At 37.6% G+C, this 18,995-nt stretch overlaps 1 protein-coding gene across 3 annotated transcripts; it reads right to left on the bottom strand.

Annotated features, from left to right (window-relative positions):
• Positions 1-1,795: 1,795 nt before the first annotated feature.
• On the bottom strand, positions 1,796-17,728 carry ZNF770 (zinc finger protein 770). Of its 3 annotated transcripts, none has more exons than XM_054275530.1 (2): positions 17,642-17,728; positions 1,796-4,558 (listed from the first exon to the last, which is right to left on the bottom strand). In XM_054275530.1, the coding sequence occupies exon 2, from the start codon at positions 4,416-4,418 to the stop codon at positions 2,223-2,225; it is 2,196 nt and encodes a 731-aa protein (XP_054131505.1). In that variant the 5' UTR covers positions 4,419-4,558; positions 17,642-17,728; the 3' UTR covers positions 1,796-2,222. The 3 variants fall into 3 exon arrangements, with proteins under 3 accessions (XP_054131505.1, XP_054131504.1, XP_054131503.1); XM_054275529.1 differs by lacking the exon at positions 17,642-17,728 and adding an exon at positions 9,272-9,344; XM_054275528.1 differs by lacking the exon at positions 17,642-17,728 and adding an exon at positions 9,251-9,334.
• Between the last annotated feature and the right edge of the window lie 1,267 nt (positions 17,729-18,995).

The raw sequence follows: 18,995 nt of genomic DNA, 5'->3' as shown, positions 1-18,995 counted from the left end.
GAGAAAACTGCTCTAGTTCAAATTCTCAAAGATACCTGAAGAATCTCACTGTTAACTGCAAAACACAGGATTTCAACCTTGGGTTTTTTCTTTCCTGAATCTTAGAAACCATTTAACTCCTTTCCAAGTAGTTTATGGAATAATCCCCATAAAATAATTAATTTATACTGACACAAAACTTTTTATGAAGGGATGGAGAGCTAGATAGACAATGTGACACTGAAATCCAAGCCCAAAGATTTCATTACTTTTCAAATTCATCAGACAGTAGCACTTCCTGCAAATGTCTATTCATCCCTCAAAATATTTCTGTATTACTTTCCCTTCATTTTACTTAAATTGGTATTTTCAAGACAATAAAGTTTTGTGTTCTCTAAACATTACTCTCATAGCATTTTTAAATGACTGTAACTCCATAAGAAAGATGTCATTATCTTTGAACATATTTATATTTTACAACAAAAAATATCTCAAATGACACCTATTGTTCTATCATATAAAGTCATTTTGATGCAGTCTTTTCTGCATAATGAATGTTAGGTAGTTTCAAAAATCTGGTTTGCACATGAAGCACACTCTGGAAGTACAATATAAATAAAATAGTTTATTACCAGTATTTTAAAAAAGCTCTACAATATGCTTTCAAAACATTTTATACAGCATTTTGTCTTTCAATATGAAACAATTCACATAAGGAGAAAAAAAAATTTCAATATATAACTATAATCATCATTAATATACTGAATTTGTCTGTCATACAAAAGGCAGAGTAACTACAGACTGTTTCCAAGTATTCTTCCTGGTTTTATTCTCACTGAAAATGGAAAATAACATGTATGAAAATAAAACTCCTTTTACCCTTCATATTCACAAAATACCACAACATTCATGCCATTTCAAAAATAAAAAAAAATCAAACCCATTTTACTTAAATAAATATGTTTCTATTTAAATACTAAAAAAATTGTCATGCATCTTACAGGCATGTTAATTTAGAAACAGGAATAAGAACTTCAGGATTCAGCTATTCAAAGCTGCATAACAAAGGAAGTATCCTAAAAGGTAGTTTTTCAGGCGACAAAAGAGAAGAAACAAACTTAATTCTTGTTTGTGATGTATGAGCTCCACTGTACTTGCACTTCTTGCCGGCCCCACTGGCACAATGGACAAAACCATCTACTAACCAGAAAGTAAAACTACAGATTCTATGAATACAAAATCAGAATTACTTAATTTCAGCTAAAAGTAATTTTCAGTCTCTTATATTTAATGTAATGAGAAAATGACTTCCTGACAAAACTGCTCATCTGAGTTATTATCACATCTTAAGAGAACATTTCTTTTACTGGTTCACTTTGTATGCTAGAAGGAGACTGAACAGAGTAAGCCCATTTTTAACCTTAATGCTAATTTCTTGTCTTCTTTTCTTACAGAAAAAAAATTCAGTAAAGCATAAATTGGCCAAAAATGCTAGAGAAGGCAAGGGATTTACAAGGAAGTAGAGTTAATGAAGTGGTGAAATGAATAAATTGATTATAAATCCTAATATTATAGCATTATCTCCTTGTATTTTATATAAAAAGGGAAATTATCTAATTCCTCATGTATAGCTCTCCAAGCACATTAAGTGTAAATAACAAAGCAGTTTTTTTTCCTATCCTATAGGAAATAGAATCTTCTATAACACCACACCAACATTCTTCTCACTGAATTTTCTCCCCTTTTTCTACTCTTTTCTCTTTTCTATAAAAAAACACCTTTTTTTAAATTACAGGATAAATACAGCAATAATCCGTTGCTTGGAACATATGGGGAACCAGAGGAAAGTAAAACAACCTTTTTTCATATTCTCAAAATTACCTTTTTGTCTTTACTGATAGTTTAAAAGTGTTACATTTTCCCATATAGTATTTTATAGTTTTAGGGATAATTATCTTATTCATGAAACATTGTAGATTACTGCAACGCTATTGATACAACATGAATGTGTATTTATAAATTTAATCTAGCCAAGGGGAATGCAAAGAGTGTGTGGGTTTGTTGCATTTTAAAAAAACATCTCAACGTGAATATCTCAGAAATTATATTAAGTAGAGTTTTGAAGACAGTAAATTAACTTCACCAGGTCATCTCTGTAATAGAAAACATAATCCCCTTCAGTTAATTGTTTGGCCTAATATAAATCTTTTATAATTATGCAACCAAAAAATGTTAAAATTATTTCATAGCACATTATCCTGTTTTGATAAAACTAATACATTCTCTACTTTTTCCTCAGTGGAACTAAGCTTTAAGCTCTCTTTAAAGTGAATAAGGTGGTGTCTTTTCAAATGTGGGGCCTGTCTGAATTTTTTTCCACAAACTAAACATTCAAATGGCTTCTGTCCAGCATGCATTAGGTGATGTCTTTCAAGCTTAGAAGGAGATTTAAAAGTTTTAAAGCAGATACTGCATTGATATAATTTGTTAACAGCTTCACTTTTTTCACTACCTTCAGAAAAATCATGCCAATGGCTGTAACAGCTCTGCTCTGTTTCCAGCAATTTACTGCACAAATACGGCTGTGGGTTTCTACTGCTGGTGTCAAGAACAAAATCCCCTGATTCAATTTCAACTTTGATTTCAGCTGCTTGGTTTGACTGAATCAGCTCAAATTCTTGAAAACCAGATGGCTGTGAAGGTGTTTGAGAGTAACCTGAATAACCCACAGGCTGAGAAGACATAAATTCAGTGTGATCTCCCTGGCGGTTGAAAAGTTTGTTCAGTTTTACAAATTCTACCTGGCAAACGGGGCTTTTACAGGCTCTCTTTTCAGTATGGGTGAGCTGATGTCTTTTTAAGTGAGCTGACTGTCTAAATGCCTTCCCACAAACATTACAGCCAAAGGGCTTTTGTCCCGTGTGTATAAGATAATGTCTTTGAAGTTTGGATGAAGATGGAAAAATTTTTTCACATCTGTCACATTTACACACTTTGTGTCTGTTATGTGTATTTTTTGCAGAAGATGAAAAAGCAAAGTGAAGTACTTCTGGATTATCAAAAAAACTATCATTTGATGAACCATAAAAAGCATCATCTTTATTATCCAGTGAATCACCAACATTTAACATGCTCTCACCAGGAAGCACATCTTTTAAATTCCTGCCCACGTCAGGAGGCTGTGGGTACTCTTGCCAAGGCAATGGCACAGCAAACGTTCTTTTCACCCGACTGCAAACTGACTTGCGCACGTCACGCCGGCCCCGGCGCTCCTTGGGAGGTTTAGCGGACACGTGCTGATCACAACGCTGCTCCCTAGCTGTGACCAGGGCAGGACTTCCAACATGACCTGATTTAATTTTTTTTCTGTCAGTCAGAGAAAAATCTGTTGCCTTTCCTCCAGTATGCTTCAGTTTCATCAGGCTCTTATTTTTCCTGTTGACTGCGTGTCTGCGTGCTGTTGTACCATTATTTGAACTTCTGCTGTCTTTTGGATAACAACATTTGTGTAACTTTAGAAAATGCTCTGTTTCAAAACACTGGTCACATGCTGGGCACTGAAAGGGTACAATATAAATTGAGTGCACATCATGTGGGTCATTCTCCTGTGACTTGTGTGTATCAGCATTCTCAAAACTATCCCATTTTCCTTCCAACACGTTGTGTGGTCTGGGATATTTAAGAGTCTTTGCTTTGCATACAGTATTGGGGAAAGTCTTATTTCTGGCATGGAGCTGTTTATGCTTCATGAGTTTGCTCTGTATTTTAAATCCCTTCTGACAAAAACAGCACTGAAAAGGCCTTTCTTCTGTGTGTGTGAGCTGATGAATTTTCAAGTGTGTTGACTGTCTGAAAGATTTGCCACATGAAGAACACTTAAAAGGTTTCTGGCCAGTGTGAATAAGGAAGTGCCTTTCTAGCTTGGATCTGGATGGAAATGTCTTGTTACACGATTCACAAGTGTGAGTTTTCTTCTTTCTCCTTCTGGCACCATGCAGATGATCTGACTTGAGACACTGATGCAGCATCCACCTCTCTTCAGTGGCAAAGGGTTTCCAGCACACAGAACAATGAAATATGCCACAAGTGACCCTGTCCTGCTCAGAACTCACATAGTTTTCTGTTTCCTTTGTATCATTCTCATAGTTTTCATTATGAAGTTGCTGATGCTTTAAGAAAGTGATTACATTTTTGAAGTTTCTATAGCAAACAATACACTTAAAAGGCAGATTGTGGGTTAACTGATGCCTCTCCAGGTGGACTAACTGCCTGAACGTTTTATTGCATACATGACATTCAAATGGCTTTTGACCAGTATGTATGAGGTAATGCCTAGCTAATTTTGATGGGGTTTCAAACTGTTTATAGCACATGTCACAAATATATGGCTTTTTCTTGGGTATCTTGACAGCTGCTACACAATGCTGAGTTTTTAACATTTTTAAAAGGTAACTACACCTCGCCTACTCTTAATTTCTTCAGATAAGTATTTCAAGTGAAATCATCAAGTGCACACTAAGATGGAAAGCTGTAGAAGCAGCAAATTTTCTTAGGAGAGATTCTTAAATCCCACTGGTTCCTAAAACAAGAAAAAGAGTATTATTTAGCCTATATTAATGCACAATTGCCTAAGTTTGTCTCTTGTTTTCTACAGAAGATACCAAAAGTATCTAGATTAGCACACTCTTGATTTAATTTAGCTTAAAATACTTTCCTTGTAACAGAGTAATCACTAGTTGCTACGTGATACAGAAAAACTAGATTACTTTCCAGAAGAAAAACAAGTTTAAGTCATCTGTGCTATAAATGCATCTGTTCTTACAAATAATACACAGTTCAGCTACACTAAATTAATTTTAAAAAATTCAAGAACTTATTGTAATGTCTTCTCTATAGCAGTAATTCTAACTCCCAAGTATAATATTTATGAAGATGAGAGAAAAAGAGAAGAACTAAGATTTCTTGCACTTCAGAAATACATTAAATGAATGCACTGTTAGTGAAAAGAAAACACTTAGCTTCAATATACTGTTAAATTTACTATTCATGTTTCTGCATCTTATCAACTGTACACAGCAGTACAATCAATTTTGATTTCTCTCACAATGGCAAATGCTGGAGCCAGCAGCAAGAGCAACACACTAGCCACAAACTACAACCATAACAAAGACAACTCCCAGAACATGGAAAAAACACAGGCTATGTTTGCTGTCTCACCATAAAGCTAGAACATCAGGGTTGTGATACCTAACCATGCATATACTGTGAAGTCATCAGGAATACCAAGGTAGTCAGCATAATTCATCATAATTATTGTTTTAGTCTAAACCAAAATAGTGAAATAGTTCTAATTTTATTTGAATTTTCAACACAGAATACAGCTGGGCAAGCTACTGTGCCTCAGCTCAATGACTTACAAACAAGAAAAAATAATTTGCAAGTTCCTGAGTGCATGAAAAGTTATTAAAATATTGATAGGAATAGCTAGAAAGTACCTCAACCAAGCCTTCCACTGTGAGGCCAACCCATGTCTCGACAGCCTCTAAAGTGGTCTTAAAAACTTGACTGAGGGAGGTTCCTTAACCTCAGCAGGGTTCCTGCTTCAAAGTTTCACCTCCTCATGAAGCTTTTCCTTCCACCCAGCTGAGCCTTTCTTTACTACAAAGCTATTGTCAGTGTTCTCTGCCATTACTTTATGTATTCAAAGTCTGCTTTCTCATCTTTTGTTTTGAAACTAAGAAAATCCTGGGGTTTTCTAAGTATTGCTTTTAGGTTCACAAAAAAAAAAAAAAAACTAAAAAACCCGTGTTTTTAATCATCTCTGGACAGATTTCAGTTGGTCACTTCATTCCTAAATTGCAGCATCTAAGAAAGATTAAGTATTCCAGTCCACAAGCACAGTACAAACAACAGAATAAAAAACCCTCTATGATATTACCAATATAAAACAAAAGGGATGAAGGGAGCAAACTTTAAAGCAAGAGCATAACAGTTAGCACTTGGGTTGTAATATCAAACTACCACAAATTATAGTTAGTAGAAATATCTTGTGTATCTCACGGTTATTACAAGTTGAATATTCATTCAACATACCAACAGAATAAAAAATTAATTTCTTCAGTGCCTCCAAAACCCTTGTCACTTCACAAAGAGATAATGTCCTTTTAATAAAAAAAAAAATCATAAGTATCCAAAATGTCTATTCAAAGTAACTGCAAAGAATAAAAGCCTACTGCATTTTAAAGCAAGTTACAACCAGGTTCAAGATTCAAGAAACATACACTAAGACTGAAAATATCTGGCCAATCAAGATTTTTCTTAAGCTTAATGGAAAGAAAACCTGGTAATGAGGCAGAATTGTTCCATCCCTACCAGATATGTTCCAATGTAACTGTGGGCCTTAATAAGGAACATTTGGATGTTTGCCTAAGAAGTGACTGTCACTACACTGAGGAGTTTCTTAATCTCACTGAAACAGTTCAGGGTAGATAAAGCAGTTGAGAATGTCATTTTTTCCTTTCCAATTCTCTTTTCCTGTAGAATTTTAACAGCTACTCAGTTTCAGTCTCCTTTTGAAGATGAAAGAAAACACAACACTTTTAGGAGACCCCCTTTTCCTCCCAGTTGTCACATCATGTGGATGCTGGGAGTTTAGAGAGAGTAAGTGTGTGACACCAAATGCTTTCTAGTTGGTGCTACCATGAAGCTAAAGACAGGCAGGCTGAGGGGAGGAGAAAAGATCCTCTGCTGTGCTGAGTTTCTGTGCAGCTCAAGGCAGCCTCCAATTGCAGGGCAAGAAAATCTCCTGAGGAAGAGCTGCAAAGAGTGATGAATTTCAGTTAACATACTGTCATGCAGATCTAATTTAGACATCAGGAAAATGCTCAAACACTACAGTGACATGCAAGGAAAAGAAGTCCGAAGTAAGAGACAGCTGTGGCACGTTACACAAGGGATTTTGTATTTAGCTTATACATTTTTTAAGATTCTATCTGGTGAATGAGGAAAATGCTCTGTAGTACAAGGTGTCAAAAGCAGAGTAGAGCTTCTTGCTGTGATCTTCTTGCCCTCTGAAAGACTAAGGCTCAGATAAGCTAAACCAAGGGGATGCAAGGGAAGGAGAAAGGAGCCAAGACAGAGCATTACTGTGTGGCCCAAATATATTTTCAAATCCTATTTACTAAGGACAGGCATCTCCACAGCTATTTCAAGGTGCTCTGTGCCTTGGACATCTAAGGAATAAACATGCTGCTGCTGAAGATCAAAGAGCAAAAGACAAGCTTGGAATGTTGCTTCCTGCTAGCCTTGTCCTAATTAGAGTTAGAAAACACCTCACTATGTGAAAAGGATTTGGTTTCTGGCAAAGCTCCAATTTAATATTACCTTGTCTCTACTTAGACATCTTAGCTGCAAGGTCGTGCAGAAAAACAGAACCAAGGAGTTACACAGGCCACTGAAAGTTCAGAGAGGACCCTCCTAAGTAGTACTGTCTAATAATTAACTGTTTCCTTAATATTACAGATGGCAGCAAGCTGCAACAAAACAAAACCATGATGGAAGAAAATTCTGAACTCAAATCCAGTCTTTGCTAATCAGAAAAGTTTGCATTGTAGTGTTTGTTGTTTGTTTGTTTTTTTGTTGTTCTTTTAAAAAGCTCCAATGAAAAGTAAACAACCAATCAGGAAGAGGGTATTTAAATAAGAAGAACAGCAAGATCTACAATTTAGGACAGAATAATCCCCTGGTGCAGAAAATACCTAGGGTCTAAATTGGAAGAGAAGGTGAATATGCCAAAGGCTGCCATCCATACCAGGATGAGTGAACAGATGTAAAGCTTTGAGAGGACATAAATCTTCCTTCCTACTTGCTTACTACTGTTCAGAATTCAGCTAGAGTAGTCTCTCCAGTTTTGAACACTGCCCTTTGAATTGAGTCAAACATATGAATTGATCAGAATGAATGAATTCAGAGAAGAGGATCAAGAATGATCTGAGCTTAAATGCAAAATATACAAGAAAAGATTAAAGTAACTGGGAACATTTAGGCTAAAAAAGAGGAGACACAATTAAAAAAATAACACCCACACACACTGCAAGACAAAGCAGAAGAATCACTTTTAAGGGAAACAGAAATAAGCTGTTCCCCAAACCATTTATTGTTGTGAATGAAAATGGCTTCAAATTACCATAGAAAGAATTCAAGTATATTATTGTCCTTACAGCTGCAAAGTGTTTCTTAATGAGCATACAAATAAGTTATATGGGGAGATTGCTCTGCCTACATTGGAGGTCTCCAAAGCAGGTTGTACAAACATTTCTCAAATTCCCACACTCATACAGCTGACCCTATATAAGAGAATATATTCTTGTATTGTTTTTTGGTGACTCCTTATTGTAATTCAAAACAAGACATTTAGGAATTGAAAATTCAATATATTTCAAAATTTTCCAGGGAGGATTCTTCTGCATTATTAATATATCTTCAAATCCTTGAGGCACACTAAGGCTTATAACCTCCCAGAAACAATTATATAAGAAAACAAATTATAATAATAGGTATGTGAAGAAACATAAGGTGCCTCAGATAACACTAATGACTCAAAAAGAAAGCGAAAATCTAGCTGCTGATTTATGAAACAGCATGCCAGAGAGAGGAACCTGAGCACCAAGACAAACATTTTGCCCGCTGGATTTCCTCACCAGCTCTCCCGAGAGAAAAGTTTGGATTGCTACAATGGGAGAACAAATCACATCAGAAATGGAACCTTAACCCACCGCTAACACAGAAATCAACAACAGGCATTGTGGCTCCTCAAAGTTAACACCCTTTATTCTCGCCTCTTTTCCTTGTAACTATCCCATACACTTCCTGAAGCCACCCAAAGTAAAAGATGTATGATGGTGAAGCAGGGCTGGTTTAAGAACAAACGTACGTTCTGCTTCAGGGGCCTGAGACCCCTGCGTGTCACCCACACTCCCCCAGCAGGACTCACGTAAATCCAGTCAGAAACCTAAGAGCAGGTGTCGAGGCGGCCCTTGCGCACATATATACATACATACACACAGACATACATACACACACACACACATATCAGCAGCATCCCCGCCCCGGGCCGGCTCTCCCTCAGCGGGTCCCTGCTGGGCCCGCGGCCGCCCGGCCCCGCCGCGCCTTCCCCCGCGCACGGAGACCCCCCCGGCCCGGCCCGGCCCCGCGGTGCCCCGGGGCTCGGCCCAGGGAAGGGGCAGCGACCGGGGGCGAAGAAGGGAGCGACCTGGAGAAGCAGCTAGCGCACCTCCACCTTCCTCATCTCTCCCGGGATTGCTGCCGCCTAAACTCTTCCCCCCGGATGGCACCGGGACAGCGGGAAACCCGGGCCGGTGCTTTCCGTTCCCCCCGCAATCCGGCCCCGCCCGCCGCTGGGCCGCGGCCGGGACCAGGGGCGGGGGAGGCTTCATTTATATCATTTATGCCCAGGCAGAACATGCCCCCGGCCCTGCCGATGAATTTTTAATTGGTGTGGCACGTTGTTCCGTACGAACAAGACACATTTTCTACTGCAGCCACCCAAAAGCCCATAACCAGTGCGCGGTGGTTGCAGGGCTGCAAGCAAAGCACGACGGCAGTTACACTCTTTATTATGTGTTAAACGCACCGCAAAGCCGAACCAACTGGCCTGAAAGGGCAGGAAATGGTACCAGGAAGGGAAGGGGAGAACAGACGCTTGCCCAGGAATTCTAAAAGCACGTCCAATTACGCGTGCACACAGAGGTGACGGGTTTGGCTCCTCTGCAGGAGAGCGGGAGCCAACAAGGGCAGGAGCTGTGGCTGAGGGATGGACACCGGCCCAGCAGGTGTCAGGTCTCCCTCGGTGGCCACAGCCCGGCTGAGGAATGGCCAGCAAAGGGCTGAAGGCATACAGAAAAGGACAGAAACCATTTACAGGCGGGGCCTGCATCCAGTTCAGGGCTCCCCAGCCCAGGGCCTGCTGGAGCAAGTCCAGAAGAGGCCGCAAGAAGGGGCTGGAGCTCCTCTCCTATGAAGACACACTGAGAGAGTTGGGGTTGTTCGGGAAGAGAGAAGGCTCTGGGGAAACCCTACTGCTGCCCTCCTGTGCTTAAAGGAGGCTTATAAGACTTTCCAAGGCGTATAGTGACAGGACAAGGAGCGAACATTTTAAACTGAAAGATAATAGATTTAGATTGGACATAAAGAATAAATGTTGCACAAATAGGAGTGGTGAGGCACTGGAAAAGGTTGCCCAGAAGCTGTGGATGCCCCATCCCTGAAGTGCTCAAGGCCAGGCTGAATGGGCTTTAAGCAAGTTGGTCTGGTGAAAGATGTCCCTATCTACAGCAAGGGGTTAGGCTAGATGACCTGGGTTTGGTCCCTGCCAAACCAAATCACTCTATTCTGCGATTCTGCTCATAAAAGAACATGCAAATGACACAACAAAGTGTAAGAGATTAATCATAAATGTCTGTTAATAAAACACAAGGACATGGATGAGGCTGTTTATGTTGTCCCCATTGGGACAGAGAATTTCTACTCACAAGACTTTTGACTTAGCCACCTGCATTTACAGCTCAGTATGAACTCTATTAGTGAAATCCCAAACTCTTTATCAAAAGCACATAAAGACATATTGCAGATTTTTTTCTATTTTTTGTTATTTGTTATTTTTAATGTATCTGCCATATCCCAGGAATTACAGAGGACTGCAGATGTCTTCTATGCTTTCCTTTTTCCCTTAAAAAAGGGACAGCTCACCAACCCCCACCTTTTTAAACACTGATAATTGATTTGACTATCTTTGTGAGTGCAATTGCAATACTGAAGACAAAATAAGTCATTCCCTGCGATAAAGCTTATAAAAGGTTTAATTTTTTCATACAGATGCACTTTCCTAAGAGCTTATTTTCTTTTGTTCATGCAGACTGAAATTAAATAATTATTTGCACGTGCAGCATTAATTTCTTAGAAAAACATGACTGCCAGCTCACTCATCTTTTTCAGCTTTTTCAGCTCCTTTTACTGAGACTCCATCTCAGTACAGTGGATCTGACTCTTAGCAGGAGGAACAGAAGAGGGCAGAACAAACAAAATATCAAAGATGTAAATTAGTAAAGTTTTAAAAAGGCTGTGGTAACTTAAATTGTCTTTCTGCTCTGGGTGTTAAGCCCTCTCTCCCAGTCCTACTGGGAATTCAAGTAGAAATCATCTGTGCTGAGGAAACTCCAAACAACTGCTGTATATATAAAAAAGTAATTGTTTACTCATGAATGTTGTATGCATTATTGAAAGAGAAGTTGGCAGCATTTTCTAGTCTAAGGATAATTTTTGCAGGCCTTGGTGTCTGTGAAGAGTACAGCACCTCGAAGAGATACCTAGAAATGTCCTTTTGTGATACCTAGGAACAAATGTCTGTAGAACAATCACTACTTCTTAGCTTAGCAACATCAAAAATCAAATTATTCTCATCACCAGTGGTATAAATAACTTCTGACCTAATTCACAACACACGAGCCAAATTGTAACACTACAGAACAAAATTTATTTCCATTTAAGCTGAAATGCTCAAGCAAACAGCATAGTTAGTGTTGCTTGTTGCTTTAGTAGCATACAGTCACATATTAACCAGTTACTCCCTGAAAGGGAGCCAAGTCTTGTGGTAAAACGGGGATTGGGACAGTCTAGAGCTGAAGGCTCGGAAACACTACATGGCCACAGGGAAGTCACTCAGGCTTCTAGATGTCCCTCCCCTAGCTATAAAAGTGCATAATAATTGCCATGTGCATCTCATAAAGCTATTCAGAAATATTAGTCATCGTTTAATAACTTCAGATCACCTGAATATATATATATTTCTTTTTAAAGCATCTATTTCATTTTAAAGTGTATCCAGCCTTAGCAGCCTGCTCATGAAACCCCTGGTCTGGTCTGAAGCAAGTACACAAGCTGCTGAGTTCTGCATGTGCCTGGTAACAAGCTAGTATAGCAGACCCACAGCTGGTGTAGATTGTTGTAGGTCTCTTGATTTTAACAAAGCTGTTGCAATGAATACCAGCTGAGAATCTTCTTGTGCAGTTCTAGAAGTTACCAGAAAGTATAATCCAAAATACTAAATTAAGTCCTAGCCCAGTTATAACCAAACAGGTGAATTAATTCAATATGTTTTTGTGGAAAACACTGCAAACACACGGAGTCAATTATATGGTTTTATGATGCCAAAGAAAAAATAGGCAGGGTTTGTAGGAAGTCATGTTGCAACATTGTAGCAACAATGCAAGACCTCCTAGGAGTGGAAAGTGAATTTATTTTAAATCTAAACTGATTTTTAACTATTCACTTATGCCTTCTTCCCACATCTCGGTTGTGGATGTCTGTTTGTAACCTGACCACACTTATTTTCACAATCCTGTCCCACTTCAGCAAGTCATTGGGATTTACTCGCTGCCCTTTGCCTCATCTTGTGTGCTTCCAAGCTGTAGGTAGATATGTGCTGGGGTCTTGATGACCTGTTAATCGAGGTGCTGTGGTACGCACCATTCTTGTAACTATTCTCCAGCTGGTTCTTCTTTCTGATGCTTCCACACCCAGATGTTATTAATTCTTACTGTACACTAATATTAACATTTGTATCAGTTTTCTACATGCTAAGAATATGCAGAATATTCAGGATGTGCATGCTTTTGTATACACATTATCCTTGTTTTACTTATCTAGATAAGGTTACATTTAACAGATAATAAACCAGGAGCATATTGAAACAATTTGCATGATTGTTATCTAACTTGGCACTCGAGAGGTTTTACAGAATTAGCTGTAGTGATAGCTATATTGTAATGTGCAAGATCCTTTTTAAGTGTTTTTTTTCAAAGAAAAGGAAATGTAAAAAATAAATGAAAAAATAACTCCTAAACTTTCCTTAAATAAAAATTGTGCAATAGAATAGTTTCACTGGCTAGTGCTGAATTTCAAGATCCTGAAATGCTGTGTTCCTTCATTCGTGAAAGGAAATTTTACACAAGAACATAAGTTATGTAATCCTTTTACATTATTATTCTAAATGCATATTGCTCCACTTCTTGTAGAAGGCACACTATCTAGAGTAGGTATTAACATCTCAGTCTCAATTTTAACAGAAAATGAGTGATTAGTCTTTTTGTGGGTATATGCTGTAGTCTATTGATATGGAAAGCCAGATCTCATTCAAATAAATTTCTGTTCCCATTAATTTTTAGGAAGCATAAGATTTTGCCTTAAAATATTGTGAAGATGCCTCTGCAAGCTGACAGTTGGCAATTCAATTACATGCGTTGCAGGGACAGTCTGTGAGTTAACTGCAACACATTATCATTAATCTGCTCTTGTCTGCTTTTGTAAGGTGTTCCCTACTTTAAACACAAGCTGTATATGCAATGTGTTACAGCGATTCCCCTGGTGTTATTTTTATTGTGTTATAGGCTAAATAGACACATAACACAGTATATAACTTGCTAATGTGTCAATTAATGCCACCTCGGGGCTGCAGTAAATTGCAAAGGCTTTTAAAACTGTGAATATGCATTTAATGTTAGTCTTAGGTTTCTTCCTTTTTCTCTTGCCCTATTTTCTGCCTTTTTTTTTTTCCCTAAATAGTCCATCTTAAAGCCCTCTGGTGCATAACAATGAATTGCCTTGAGGGAAGATAGTTGTTTAATGAATCTCAGAAATATGTATTCTACACATGCAAGTATCATATTGTATTTGATTAAGCACTGTGTGTCAAGAGCGCCATAAATTCTCTCTGTATGCTCAAAACAGAAAACAACTTGTAATGAAATTTTTGAGAAGAATAAAAGTTATTCAGCTAGACTTACAAAAACATAGGGAAAAGAAAGAGACATTTCCAAAGAATATGACGTAATTTTAAAGACAACACATTCTACTCACTTAATTCTATGAGATGTAAGAATAATTACATTTCAGTGCCTTTATGAATCACTTTCATTAACTTTTTGGCTTTGTCTAGCAATATATTATGCTTTGTTTAGCAGTATATTTCAAAATAATTTTCTTATCTGGTATAATGTACTTGAAACTTATACACAAACCAGTGTATGTAGATGTTCATTTGTTGAGTGAAAAACCCACAAATTGCTGGCTCACAGCTCTTAATCTCTTCAATCCCTTAAGAATCCCTGCTTTGAAATTAGTTGCAGGCTCTATCAATTTTATCTGTTTAAATGGACAAACCTAATTACTACAGAAGAGCAATTGATTTTTAAATTACCACTGATTGCACAGTGGGTATCTCAGTGGGAAGACAGGTACATTCAGGCTCTCAAATAGAATCAATGTATTAATTAATCTACAGATTGACATACTCCATAGAAAGTTCCCCTTCTCTTCACCTCCTTCCTGTAGATTCATTTGTTTCATTTTAAAAGACATTTCTGATGATATAGAAGTGAAAAATCAAAATGCAATATAAAATTGCGCTTGCTGTGTCTAATGTGTGAGTTTTGAGTTTCTAACTTTGCACATCCAGTGCCATTTGCTAGCTTAGGTGGACACTGAGTGATAAAGTATTCCTTACATCACTGAAACATTAAATTGTGCAATGTAATTCCAAGGTATATGTATGCATGCAAGAGCTGAAAATGACCTTTCATTAAATGGAAATTCATTCCTTTCATGGAATTAGTAAAATTAACATAAACAAAAACAGATATGGAGAAAACAAAACATGTGCTCAGTACTGTGCCCACTGCTGGCCTTCCCAGTAGAAGGTAGAGCTGGAAATACTGGAATGAGTCCAGCAAAAAGGCACTAAGATGATTAAGTAGCATCTGCTCTGTAAAGAGAAGCTCAAAGAGCTGTGGCTGTTTAGCCTCAGAAAGAAGACTTAGCAGGGATCTTATCAATGTGTTTAAATATATTTTAAAGTGGGAGGCAGGGAGGGAAGAAGCTGGAGCTGGACTCCTCTCAGTGGTCACCACTGCAAGGGCAGGAGGCACAGACTGAAATCCAGTGCTCCCCCTAAATATGAGGAAAAAAATCCTCAACTTTTTTGCTTTGAAAATGGTAAAACTCTGGAAGAGGTAGATGTTGTGAGATCTCCATCACTGGAGACATTAGGGACAAAATTAAAGGTAGTTGGAGCTGATGGAGGTTTGAAAGACAACAGGATCTAACATTTAAACTTGTTTATAGGTCTGTGTTAAGGAGACCTGTGTTTATAGGCTTTAGTTAAGGAGAAATATACGAGCTATGAACAAAACAGTGAAAATTACTGCTGGACAGATCAGTTTCAGTGTCATTCCCTGGGAGAATAGTGTCAATAAGAATATTCAGAACCAGTTATTCCTAGATTTGGTAGACAATAGCGAATGATTACTGAATCAAATAGAGCTGATTCTATTTTAGAACTGATTCACATTTGATTTTTGAAGTGGTATGTGCACTAAAGAACAGCTAGTCATAAAAACAACCTTTTAATGCAGATAACATTTTGATTAGCTGATGCTTAATAGAATTTAGTCTTCAGGTTTATTGATTTCAAAAGAAAGGGTGAATTTCACAAAATTAGAATTAATTAAACCAAATAGTGGTCAGCAAGGAAAGTTAAACATCAGTGATGCGAAGTGTAGTGGTGAAATAAGATTTACTGAAAATCAAACATTATAAATCTTAAAAAAATAGATAAGAAAAGGTTCTTCGTCCACATAAATTTAAAAGAACATTAAGTGACATCCCTGTTCCCTGAATGGAAGATAAACCATGCATGATTCAAAATGCAATGGATATTTTGCCTCAGTTTTCAATATGGATCACTAGGTAGGTGAAAAGAGAGGGAAACTGAGAATCTTAAGTGGCAGCAAAACTTGTAAGGCTTGAAGTATGACAATTAGGAAAGCTGTATGTTTATTTTTCCACAAATACCACAGCAGTAGAACATGAGACACTTGACCACCTGTGGCACCAGGAAATTGGATTTGATGAACTATGAAATCCTTTCCATTCTTAAACTCCAGTGCCCCTGTATTGACTTGCTCAAAAGCTTCTGTCTGTCAATACAATTAGTTTTATCTACACTGCAGAGAATCTTGACAAATCAAATTGTCAAATCATCAAATTATTTGATAACTTAATAAACATGCTGAAATTTAATAGATTTGCATAATGTCAACTAAAGTCATATTGCAGGAAGGATAAAATTAGCTTGGAGAAAAATATACTTTTGGCTTCTAAGGCTAGATATTTACTTGCATAAGGATTGGATATTAAGGTAAAAGATATTTTCTATCTCATAGTGCTTTACCCTTCCAACTTCAGCTTTAAATTACCTTAACATGAGTAATAAAAACAAGAAAATAGAACATTGGTAAATTCTACACACCCCCCAAGACCTCTAGTTATTAAAATGCATTGTGGATACTCATGTCAGCCTACACATTTACTTGTGTCTCCTTGACTACTCCAGAACTGTAATGAGAGTGTAACACCTTTAACTATAACAGCCTACATCTGTCTATTTCCCCTTTCATTGGAGAGAGAGGAAATGCTGATTTTTCAGAGTCCCATCCCTTACTTCCATAGATTGTCTACCTTTTACCATATGTTATGTTGTGTTTCCATTTATGACAAACTGAATTTCATCTGTTCACCATCCCTGTCCGTCCTTGCCCTATGTTGGGTCCTTTCTAGGACAAAGTCCAAACTACTTTTTTTGCTTGACATCATTCATCTGATATCAGTACACAGTCTGATGGCATAAGTAAGCTGCTAGGCTTAGGCATGAATTTCCAGGACATGTCTTCACCGAATGTACTTTCTTGAGTTAGCCAGAAGAAGAAGAAGACACTTTCTTGCTAGTTGTACTGAATGTGCTGCCCACAGCTAACCCTGAAAGGTTTAAACAGTCAAACAGTTTGGATGAATGATGCATTTGCCTTCAAAACTCACTCTGATACTTCATCTGCCCTGCAGTGTGATCACCACTGCACAGTTATTCTGAAAACCCTGATGCATTCTTTAGTTTCCAACTTTTGCTTTAACCCTAAGTCAGAAAGCAAATAATACTATGAACAACTTCCTGGGCTCAGTGGTCTGAGTTTGGTAGCTTTCCATTAAAACTCTTGTTTCAGTAAGTCAAAAGCTGAAGGTGCTTCACTGTGTAGGGTCTGTCTTTGATCCAGCAAAAGCATGCCACATCCTATAATGAATTTTACCATCCTATAATTCTGAGTTTACATGGTACTTTTTTTCTACATCTTTTCCATTCATCTTTTGTATAGTAACAACTTAAAAGCTTCAAAAAGATGAGACTTTATAACCTGTAGAAGGTCCACCAATGAATAGATAAAGTAAACCATTCCAGGACCTAAAAGTCATCTGGAAGAGATCAATACAATATATAAAAAGATTAGAAACCAAAGCACCAGTCCAAAGAGAAGGTTTTGTTTCTGTTACTGAATTCTGACAACTGGAGGGAAAGGAAAATGGTTCCATGAATCCCATTTCTTGCCATAGTTCTTTCTGGAAAACCAGTGACCACAGAACCTCTTATGTTTTACCCTTATGTTTAGGTTTATGAGTTAGAGAAAAAGATGATCACTCAGTAGTCACAAACATCTTAATTTCAAGATGAATGATTGGTTAACAAAAAAGCTGTAATTACCTGCTAATCAGCACTAGTCAATGTTGGCCAATTCATAATGGCTTTACTGCTCTTCACAGTCTTGCACCATCCTATGTTTTTGTTTGAGTGGACCATAGGATTCCTCTCAGTTTCACTCAATATTTGCTGAGCCATGTCTTCATTCATATCTTCAGCATCTTTGTTCTAATGTCCCAGGACAACTTCAGACATTTGTTCAGGAATCTATCTATATTAATCACCATAAAGAATAACAGATCTCTAGGCCACCTGCCAGTACGTAGCAGAAAGAAAAACAGCAAAAGAAAAATTATAGAATGAAACAAGAGAAGTTATAGAAACTGTTTAATTTCATTCCTGGTCTGAAATTCTGTCATTTTCTGTTCGGGGTCCAATAGTGCGTAGCATCATAAATCCAGCAATGCATGCAGTAACAGCAGAACATTGTGATGTATGACTATGGCATTCAGCACTGTTTTTAAAACACTGCAGTGCAGGGCAATCACAGAAATGCAAAGGAAAGATGTTTAGGTACATATGTCCACACAGCTACAGCATGATGAGCCCTGGTGTTACAAATCATTTAACCCTCAGAAAAAACCTGGCAAATTTTAAAGGTATATGTAACCCTGGAAGAGCATGAAACTACAAAACTTAGGATACTGTTTTGATGCGCTCAGGTGAAGTAAAGAGCACATTTCTAATCTCTCTCACAGAATGAAATGTTCTCTTCAGCCTGGGTACTGTAACTTTTCATTATATTCACTTCTAGTACTGAGAAGGAAAAGATGTATAAGAAAATCTATACTGCAACACAACTTGCTGGATTGCTTCAGCATCAGTGAACAGTATTTATTAAAAAAAATACAAGACTGAAATATGTGTAATGTATTTTGTTCTTAAAACTTACAAAATACATACAACAAACAGCATAAATTGATCCTCATTTATTCTGCTTGCAGGCTGTCATCATCTATTTTCCTGTTGAATAACCAGCTTGTGACAATACACGTAATGGATGAGATAAAATAGTTTTTAAATTTGATTATACTCTTTGCACTTGAAGTGTGAAGGTTATGTTAGCATTTCCACTATGAACTCCTGTTTTGGCAGCGTTTAGGTTGCCACCTTAAAAATGTGTTTCTGACTTAGTCTGGCTACCTAAGATTGCTGTCTGAGGAATAATTAGATTATGCATAATTAAAAATATATTTTTATGTGCACTTCCATACATTGGAACATAGTTAATAAAGATTTTTAGTATCATGATCAAAGGCTGACTAGTGCTCCGTTCTTTAAAACCACATATCTTTGTTCTTCCTCTACATGTCCTATTATGCTTAGCTGATAGAACTTTTCAGGTATCATTATCTCC

The sequence above is a fragment of the Melozone crissalis genome, unplaced genomic scaffold, assembly GCF_028551555.1.
Source record: "Melozone crissalis strain CALT ecotype California unplaced genomic scaffold, PUWL_Pcris_2 ptg000018l_1, whole genome shotgun sequence".
Classification (NCBI taxonomy): domain Eukaryota; kingdom Metazoa; phylum Chordata; class Aves; order Passeriformes; family Passerellidae; genus Melozone; species Melozone crissalis.
This window is presented reverse-complemented; position numbering and strand designations above follow the sequence as displayed.